The sequence below is a fragment of the Castanea sativa genome, chromosome 4 (assembly GCF_040712315.1).
Source record: "Castanea sativa cultivar Marrone di Chiusa Pesio chromosome 4, ASM4071231v1".
In the NCBI taxonomy this organism is placed as follows: Eukaryota; Viridiplantae; Streptophyta; class Magnoliopsida; order Fagales; family Fagaceae; genus Castanea; species Castanea sativa.
Window position 1 is genome coordinate 44,653,499 of NC_134016.1, and position 11,030 is coordinate 44,664,528.

Genomic DNA, 11,030 nt, shown 5'->3' on the forward strand with positions numbered 1-11,030 from the left:
AAAGGACCCCCAATCTATTAACTATTTCAAACAAACCCCGAAATTCAATTGCTCCATAGATCCTATATCTATCTATATGAAGAAGAAATCATGTAATGAAGGGAATTCTTATTTGTACAAAAGGTACTTCGAACTTGGAACGACCATGAAGAAATTAAAAGTCAAGTGGCTATTACTTTATTGGGAGCACAATTTTATTCCTAAAGGACTGTCTTTGTGATTATCAAAATAGAAGTGTCTTTGTTCCTAATATAGTTTTTTATTTATGATTTAAAGTGGATATATTGAGTACGGATGATGTTATGACTATTTAATTAATTAATTAATTAATTGTTCTTAATTGGAATAGTAATCTGTAAGAGAGATGTTACGTCTACAACATTTTTACAATATTTTCACAACAAATCATAAATGGTAAGTTGTTATTGGTTCAAATTTGAACCTAACACTAAGATTACTTTTTTGCCCCAACAATAACAACCAGTAACAATCTGCCATTTATGATTTGTTGTAAAAATGTTGTGAAAATGTTGTGAACATATCATATCTCAATCTGTAATGCACAAAGGCCATGTTCGGCGCATAAGACAAAGGGATTCAGTACACATGACTTCAAGTAATATGTTGAACAAATTTATATTTAGATATAAATTTTAAATAATGAGCCCTTTATCTTTACTAAAAACATGAAAATTTATTTAGATGAATAATGTATCATTTTTATTTCCTCTAATTACTCTTATATTATAAATAACAAATTAATTTAAAGTGTATTTAATTTATTTCATAAAAATAGAAAAAAGTTATATATTATTAATGCACTATTTCTTTCTATTAATTACTCTTATACCCTAATAGTATATTCTAGAATTATATAAGTAAATATTTTTAATAAAAAAATTCTTTATTTTTTTAATTTTTAATTTAGAAAATTAGAGATATAAACATTTTTTTTATCCTTTAAGAAGAAATAATATTAAATATTGATTTCATAGTTAGGAGATAAAAATATTTTATTTTTATTAATGTTATACATATTCTTTGTTATATGTAGAAAACAGCATTTCTAAAATAAATAAATAAGAATGTTACAAATATATTTTGTGCATAGGTTATTTTTTGGATATTTTTTATTAGTTTTATATTGAACTTGACCGCTAAGAAATTTTCTACCTCCGTCACTGTTTTGGCTTATACCAGAAGACCATAATGCATGATGAACAATTTTGAAGAGATGAATTGAAGGAAATTATGTAGGAAAAATGGGAACCTGTTTTTGAGCATTTTATTATTAGCATTTTGTGTCTTCTCTCTGACAGTGACACGCACCATGTGGGATGAAATTTTGGTTCTCGAAATAACATAGCCAGTGATGCCCAGAAAGACAAAACACTTCTCTTTATTATTGGTTACTAGTTGATCATACAGATACATTTAGTATTGTAGCTAGATTGCTAAAACAATCTTCCTGCTGTGGGGTACAAAGGCCATCCTTGGAGCCACAACCCATTATTCAGTGCTTAACTAAACTAGCTAGCTAGCTAGTATTTTTTGCTGCCGTACCATACACATGCAACAACAGTTTTATTTCTAGTACTAGTAAACATATATAGCCCATTATTAATTTTAACAACCGACCCTAGCATTTAAGCTAAAGCCAAGATCGACGCCGCATTTTTCCGTCACTTGCGCGGTGATATTAACACCAGCACCAAGAGCTACTGAAGTTGGATTGGCTGCAATACCTAGTGCCGCATGGACACATTGACATGCTGCTTTGGCTCCGATGGTGGCCGAAACGGTTGCGATCTTCTTGAGTCCTGCACAACATCCATCAAGCGAGGGATCGTTCAGGTTTCCAGTTTTGAGAATAGCTTCACAGAGCAGGAGAGCTGCATTCACATCAGCACATAAGGCAGTGCCAGCTGCTTCTTTAGTTGTAGCCAATAGGCTGAGCAGGAGGATAGGGAGGAACATTGCCTTCATGACAGACCTCATTTTGTTACCTTACACGGTTTATGCTTTGTTAATATTTTGTGTTTGTATTAAGTGTTCGTTGCCTCAACACAAGACATTGCTCCCTTTTATAGAGTTTTCATGAGGGGTACAATCCAAAAGGCATTTAGTATAGTTGGCGCACTTGAAGTTTTTTCTATTGGATCTTCTATTATGGGTTATGGGTGGACCCACCAAATTGTTGCTCTTCTAATTCCATTATGTACCACCCTAGGTCTCCCAACTTGTTAGCACATGGTCCATTAAGCTTTAATAGTATATTTGATTAGCACATTCAAGTTCATGGCCATGATAAAGTATGTCTTTTTTGTTATATGTAAAGATTTTTTTATCTATTATGTGTTGAGTTTGCTAAACATGGAGGAACGGTTTCTATAAAATAAAATAAGTAACCGATAGCAATGAAAGCGTCTAGGTAAATAAATCAATTGTGTCTAAAAAAAAAGGGTAAATAAATCAATTCATACAAATTTTGCTGGTCCCAACATATAATTCTATAATTCAAATCTTCCTTCACCCGTTATTATTTTTTAACTTTGAAATAATCTCAAAAAAAAAAAACCTTCATAAAAATTCATTTTTATGTCTGAAAATAATTTTGAAGCCTAAACGTGCTTAATTTATGGCCACTCTAAAGCATACTAACTGATACCTATCACTTGGGTGTTTTTAATTTTTACTCTGATAGAGGTAGCATAATATTAGGGGAAGTGCTAAAAAACAATGCGATTTCTGAGATAAACTATGAAACACGACATGTACCTTGAGAATTACCCACTTTTCTATGGTGCATGATAATTTTGATTGGGAAGGGTTAGATAGTAGGGTCACTGTAAATGGTCATATACTCTTATTTTTTGTAATCAATTATGGCCAGTTTGGATCGAGAGAGAAAAATGGAGAGTAAAGATGAGTAGAATAAAGTAGAATTACCGGCTAACTGGTCTTTATTCCCCTTTCTCCCCCTCAATCCAACTGGTCTTTAAGAATTGTCCTCTGGCGTGGGGCACTAATATGTGTATTGTGAATTTTTATTTGAGAACCTTTATTAAAATAGGTGCAAAAACTTTGTTGCATTGTACTATTACAAGTCTCACGAATTTTAATTTGGGGACCTCTAGGAAAATAGGTTCAAGAATTACGTGTCAACAATACTATTCTAGGAATTAAGATATAAATTGAGAAATGTCATATCCGTAATTTTTTTACAACAAATTTTAAGTAACAAACTGTTACTAATTGTTACTGTTAAACAACAAAAATAATTTTATTAGTAGATTTAAATTAAAACCAATAACAACTTATTACTTATGATTTGTTGTGAAAATGTTATAAATATAAAACTTTGTAGATTTAGCATGAGACTTTTCAGCAAGCCTCTTAAATGTTAAAATATATTTTTGCTAGAATTTATAGGCCATAGATAGCTATGTCATGAGTCAACTAGGCAAGTGCTTTTTTCCCTTGGTAGGAACACAATGTTTTTATATGCCCACTGGCAGGGGGCACTAATACATGTATCATGAATTTTGGGACCTGTAGGAAAACAGGTGCAAAAACTTTGTTGCATTGCACTACTACAAGTCTCATGAATTTTAATTTGGAGACCTCTAGGAAAATAGGTGCAAGAATTATGTGTCAGCAATGCTATTCTAGGAATTAGGATTTAAAATTGAAAAATGTTATATTCATAGTATTTTCGTACTAAATTTTAGTAATAAGTTATTATTGTTGGACTATTTTAAAACTAATTAGGCACATGCTTTCTTCCCTATATATATATATATTAGAGGGAAGATTTTAACCTATGATTAGTAAGACACTAATTGATTTTTTGTATAGATAGAGATAGAATCACAAATTTTTTATTCAAGAACATGAGGCTTTACGAAATGAGTTAACTGAACTCCGTAATGTTTTTATATGATATTAATATTTTGGATGACACGTGAGTTTCTATTATATGATATTACTAATTTGAATGACAGGTGAAAGACACGATGATCTCATTGCAAATAATGATCTCCCTCGGTGCAAAATGAATGAACAGTTTATTCCAATCCTATAAAATTTTAACTAAAAAGAAAAAGAAAAAGGAAAAGAAAAAGAGAAAGAATGAGAGAGAGATTTATCTCATATGAGTAGCTTTCTTCTCAATTGGCAAACATTAATTGATACTTCTTTGATTTTTTTTTTTTACTTACGTAACAAAAGAGATTAAATTTTATATTGTAATGCTAAAGACACATAAATGGCACAATTTTGTGCTATAACTCATCATGTGACCAGTTGAGAGTGATAGAAGTGTATCTTCACATGATCTACCTTTACACCTCTACTACTCACAAGTCACAACGTAGCGAGTTGTTGCACAAAATTGTGCTATTTTATGCATCTCTAGTATTTTACTCAATTTTATAAGGATTTTATGTAAACTATCTGGCTTATACCATGTTACATCATCATGTTACTAAAACATAAATACATTTGATCATAGAGGATAACATCTCAATAAGCAAAAATTTCATGTTGCAAGTAAAAGGTTGATGTAGCGCTATTAAATGTGGTAGAATGTATTGAATTTTAAGTAAAAGACTAATATGATAATCTTTTTTTTGGATGATGTAAAACATAAGTTTTATATTTCATCCTTACTAAATTCAGACTTTTAACAAAAAAAATAATAAAAATTCAGAAATAGATAATCATAAACTTAAATATCAGTAGAATTATGATTTTTTTTAAAGAATTGTTTTTTGATACATTCATCCTGGAGAAAAATTTCACATACATAAATAGAGAACATAGTTAGCGAAAAACATTTATCTCAATAGTTTCAAATGTTTTATTAACTAATTAATATAATATTAATCGTAGGAAAAGATACAGTACTTGTGATGCCGTGGATTTGGGTACTTGATTGATATAGTTGAGTGCCAGTTCCATATCAAACATATACAGGTATGATATAGGCATTATAATTTAAAAGGAGTATCAACTGTAATTAGACTAGTCATTTTGGAGTATAAGTTAGATATGATTAAAACTTTTCTTTGTTTTTAGTTTTTACAACATAGGTGTGTTGTGTGGTGTGAGTTGAGTCGCACATCAGGTATATATTAGGTTAGTCTAATCTTTATAAATATTTATAAAAAATCTAAATTTTAACTAGATTAATTATTTTAGGATATAGTTAGCACATACGCTGTTAGCATTTTAATCCGTAAAGTGCTTTAAATATTTTACGCTGATAAAGAGGTACCATGCTATGGGTCGACTATAGGAAGCTTTATTTTGAGAGACCAATGTACAGGGCCTTAAGAATTAATGCATTAAGAATTCCGCTCTGGGTGGGGCACAAATACATGTATTATGTATTCTAATTTCGGGACCAATAGAAAAATAGATGCAAAAATTATGTTTTCTGTACTTTACGCTAATATAGCCAACTTTATTTAATACATGTATTTTTCCCTTGGTTGGAACACCTGACATATTTTATAACTTTCTACTATTCACCTTAGTAATGTTGTAAAAGACAATAAAATTCGTAAAACTGTTATACAATGTAATAAAAAACATTATATATTTCTCTGAAAAGTAACTTGATTATTGTTGGTTTTTATGTGGTAGATGATCATGAAGCAATACAATTGGTTGAACGTGATGGATTTGATTTTAAATTTTTATAATTTAATAGGTTGAAAGTGTTGGATTTGATGATAAAATGTGAGAATTTTGAGCGGGCTAAAAAGGGGTTTTTTTTTTTTTTTTTTTAAATAATTGTAATATGCTGCTAACCTTTCAATTTGAACACCCTCCTTTCAAGACTTTCTAGCACTTTGTGCATGACAATGAGTTAATTCAGCTACAAGGCCTTTGAAAAATTTTATTAGCATGTATTTTTTTTTTCTCCTAGTCTCTTGTTTTTCAAAAATTACTATTGTTGCTACATTAAATAGTAATTTTGTGCCCATAAGGCTGATTAAAAAAAAAAAATCTCCATATTTTTTCATAATTCAATAGTGTCGGGGACGTTTTGTGACAAGGGCCGAAAATGCGAGAATGACCCAGATCTCCCCTTGGGTTTTTTAGAAGTGTTTATTGTGGAGAATCAAACCCAAAATTCCAAATGTATAATGAACAAAAGGCTAATGGTGTTTTGACAAGAGAGAATCAAAATGCTAATAACAAAGTGTAGAAAAAACATAAAAACATATCAGGCATGAACTTTCCACCCACAGTCAAGGAGAAGAGGAAATTTAGAAAGGTTGTGAGGAAGAGAGAGAAGGTTCTCCTGTACCCAAATTTCCACCCCTACGGTTCAAAATTATGAAAATGTTTCTTGGCTCAGTGAGTTTTTGCTCTCAAGTTTCAGCTCTATGGGAAAAAAGTGGTTCAACAAGTTCGAAACTTTGATCCACAGTTAGCGAGAAGAGGAAATTGAGAAAGGTTGTGAGGAAGAGAGGGAAGGTTCTCTTGTATTCATATTTCCACCCCTAAAGTTCAGAATTGTGAGAATGTTGACTGGCTGAATGAGCTTTTGCTTTGAAGTTTCAGGTATGTAGGTAGAACGTGGTTGATCCCTTTTGAATCTGATTGGGGCCTTTTGTATTAAACTTGGGGTGCTCTAAGTGACTGTTTTTGGTCAATAGAAGAGGCTTTGAACTCCAAGGTATCAATCAAAGAAGTTATATATGGTTAGATTTGATTTAATTGGGTAAGAGGGATGCCTTGTTTTTTTTGTATAATTTGAGAAATAAGTAGCCTAAATTCATGGGTTGATGTTTCCTAAACATGGCTGGTCCTTGGAGATTGCATTTGGTTGTTGCAGTAGACAAGGCCAGACACTTAGGGTCAGCTATGTGTTTTAGGCAAAAAATGGTAGACCAAAAAAGTTGGGCCATAGTCAGCTAGAGCATAAAAGCTCTTTTGAGGTGGAAATTTCGAGTACCAGTATCTCTTGCCCATTTGGTAGCACACTTGATCTGGGCTCATGAAAAAGGTCCAAAAGAAATCAACCCATACCCTCCAAACCAAACTTCCTCAATTTCCCCCATAAGTCACATGGGTTTGGGTCATGCTTAAAAGAATAAAATAAAATAAAATATAATATAATACATGAATTAAGCCCACAAAGAAGTCGGGCTTAGAAAATGTGTTACGAAAATGGGTATTAACAAATTGTTATAGTGGAGAGGGGGATTTCAACTTAGACATCTCTGTTAGAATCACCAAGATGTTCCAATTCAATTACAAGACTTTTTGCAATAAAATTCAATGCATATGGTAACAATTTAAAGTGAGGTATTTCTTATATTTAAAGTTTGATTAAAAATTTTATTTAATTATGGATAGAATAGAATGACAGAAAAAAAATACATATAGCTGACCCTTATCCAACTTCAAAAATTTAGGATTAAGACTTAATTTTTTTATTGTGGTTGAATGCAATCATCACGCAACATTCCACAATTTTCATTATTGTGGTTGTATGCAATGTCATGTTGCATATCCTAGCAAACAATAGGATGCTTTCTTTGTATGTGTGATGGGTTAATGGTTGAAACTAACTAGAGCTTTATTTAGTGCAATCATAAGCAGAAAATTTGAGGTTAAAAATCTGTCCTATTGTGGACAAAAAAGGTACTCCATATCATAGAATAAAAAAGAATGCAACTTGGAAAATCATTGAAAATCTTCTCAAGAGTCATAATCTTACACTCATTTGATAACAAAGTCAATGAATAAACTAAATTGAATAATAACTGTAGGGACACAATTTTCAGACCAAGCCCAAAATGTAAAGGATCTAGGTCCAGTGAACTCAGTACAATAAATTTGTAAAGAGTGGGTCAAAGAGCTAAGTTTTAGTGTATGGATAACAGTTAATATGGTTTTGGATGATAAGCCAACAAGAATTGAACCCGGTTTGTGCGAGATAGTTTGTCCTCGGCATAGTCCGAGGAGCTCTGTTTTAGTATAAATTGGATGACAATGGTTAGAGGAGTTGTTGAGATTGCTTTAGTGCTTTCTCTTCTCCTTTTTTCATCCTCCTCCTTCTCTAGGATCTCTACCCTTATTTATATTACATCTCTCCCTTCATCCTTACCCTACACGTGGACTACATGTGGACAATTAATGGTTTATGCTGATACTTGTCCCATCAGCCCCCTCTAAAAGTTTTCTAGGGTGGCTGTAAGGCTGTCATAATATTGTTCAGAGGTCACTTCCTCATTAATGCGGTGGTAGCAGCTTTCCCTTAGATATTTTTGAGTCCTTATCCCTCTTGTACGTTCATGATGCTCGTTGCTATCATTAAAACTTCCTGAAAGGTCATCCTTAATCATTAGGATTTATACCAGATTTGCGTTTAGATTTATCCGAGGAGATAGTACTCCTCGGACTCGGACCACCCATGCTTCTCGGCTAAAACCACATGCTCTCGGCCAAATCCCAAAATCCATGACCCCACAATAACCATGGGTATGACTTGGGGAAAGAGTCACTGTATTGATTCACATGATATTTAGTAAAAGTTGAGCAGTTTGATTAGTGGAGCTTCAATAACTATGTTGTGCCACCTATAATAGCCCTATCAAAGCTCCCGTAGTACATATAATATTACTCATTACCATCATGTGGTGTAGGACTGATAAGTTCACACTAGAGACTACTTTTTTAACTCAGCAAAAAAAAAATAATAATAAGAAAAAAGAAAAAAGAAAAAAGAAAAAAGAAAAAAGAAAAAAGAAAAAAGAAAAAAGAAAAAGGGAAATAGATTTATCCCAAATCCCTCTTATTTTGTCACACACACGCTCACATCACAACCCCTTGGCCCCACCCCTTCAACATGCTTAAGGGCCATTTCCTCTAAGAGTTTCCTCTAATGATCTTTTTCACATGTCCTATAATTGCCAGCAAATGCTTTGGGCCTTTGACTTTTCTGTTTATGGAAGAAAAAATGAAACCCATTGCTGTTTTCTATAGTTCTCTTGGGCCTTGTATATAACAGAACCCAAAGTACCACTTAGCATCAGGATCATTGAGATTACATCATATCTTTTGCCTCTGTTTGCTGGCAACTCAGAGCAGCAATGTTGATCTCAATGGCAGCATGCGGGATTCTCTTAGCTTCATTTCTTCTCTTCTATTGTTTGGCAGTAATTGATGTCGTAAAAGCCTGAAGAAAGCACACACAATACTTTCTTTAGTGGACAAAAACTAAACTGTTAGAAACGTCTATAATTTTATTAATAATAATATCTGAAAAACGTGTACAGACTTAAGGGGTATATTTAAGAGCTCCATAAAACTCGGCAGACAATAAAATATATTCTAAAATAAGTCATAATTAATACATAACCATAACATAAACTAAATTTGACCTAAAAAACATTAAAAGTACCTAAAAATAAGGGGAAAAAATCACTTGAACCTAAAATCATTTTTTTACATAAAAATACCAAAATTAAATAATTATAAAAATTAAATTGTAGATTCTATCCTGCATTAAAGCCCTCTACTTGAAACAAACTCGTCCTCGAGTTCATCTTTGAAATCTAAAATCTTCCGCTCCAATTAAACAAATACTTTGAATGCTTGAGCCCCTTAATCTTCTTTCCATACTTGCAACTCATCAATGAAGTAAACAAATCAACTTGAATTTCTTTTTTCTTGGTCTTCATATAATTGTAATGATTTACCAAATAAGAACTGACAATTGAATCAAATCGATCAACCCCAATGAAATCAATAAACTTTGATGTACTGCTTACCACCAAAATAAAAGGATCTTGCGATTGAAAATCATATGATTTCATTTCATTGAGATTCTTGAAACTTTCCTCTTCAATTTCTTCCTCAATTGTCTCTACCATCTCGACTTCAAGATCTTTCTCTATAATAGGATTTTCATTATTCTTCACCAAAATAATCTTGATTTTAGGATCTTCTCCCATAACAAGGCCTTCATCAATTTCCTTAGAAATTTCTATATTTTGTTCTTTGGCTTCTACATAATTTTCATCAAGGACCATATTTTCTTCAACATGCAATTCTTCCTTCAATGGTGGAATATATGGCTCTTCAAAATAATTCAAGTATGAACTTCTTGGCCAATAATAATTTTGTTTTGTATAAGACAAATGTTAATCACAATCCAAGGGATAAAATCTGATAGCAAGCATCTTTTTCATCCTTGGCAATGAACGAATTTTTTCTTTACCTCGTATGAGTCTATCAGATTGCATTTGTTCCCACCAACGTAGGGCATACTCCCTAAGCTTATACAAAGAAAGTTTAACTTTCCTCTCTTCATAAATATTCTCATAATCAAATAAATCTTCTAGATCAAGTTACCAATCAAGAAAATTTTCTTTATAAAAATAGCCATTAATACTTGCAATTCTCTTATAAGGCCTATATGAGATTTGCTAACCAATAGATTTCCCGTGAGTTACGTCTCCACTGCAGTTATCCCTATTGTTTCCATTCTTCAACGACGCCATCGTAGAATAGATATTTGTGAGTGCTTGATGTACGTCATGTAATACTCGCTAAGTTATTCGTCGTTGACTAGGATATTCCACTCGTTACCCTTGGGATGCCCTGAAAATCTCATAGATTGATAGTGCAATGAATGGAACTATCATCATCTATTGATTTCAATTTCTTGAAATTAAATTAAAAAACAAAAAAAAAATGTAAAGACCTTGATGGGAATAGGTGTGAGGATCTCGTTTTTTTTTATTATTATTAAACTAGTGGTTTTGGAAAAACTCGTTGGAATGTTGTGTTTGTGTGTGTGTGTGTCGTCGCTACTTATTTTAATTCGAAAAAAAAAAACCTTCATAAATATACTCTTTTTATTGAATAATCACATGAAATACATTAATGAATCAAAAGAAAATAAAGATTACATAACTTTGGTTCAAATTACATAATGTGAAAAAGGAAATTACAAGATTTTGGCCCTACGAACATTCTAATAAAAGAAAATATGTATGTTACTT

General features: G+C 32.0%; 1 protein-coding gene across 1 annotated transcript; it reads right to left on the reverse strand.

Moving 5' to 3' along the window:
- Positions 1–1,626: 1,626 nt before the first annotated feature.
- On the reverse strand, positions 1,627–1,998 carry LOC142632984 (uncharacterized). The gene has a single exon (XM_075807289.1). It carries the CDS (start codon positions 1,996–1,998, stop codon positions 1,627–1,629), a length of 372 nt encoding a protein of 123 aa, XP_075663404.1.
- Between the last annotated feature and the right edge of the window lie 9,032 nt (positions 1,999–11,030).

Coding starts and splice junctions, on each gene's coding strand:
- LOC142632984 (XM_075807289.1), bottom strand. CDS start 1,998: ATGAGGTCTGTCATGAAGGCAATGTTCCTCCCTATCCTCCTGCTCAGC.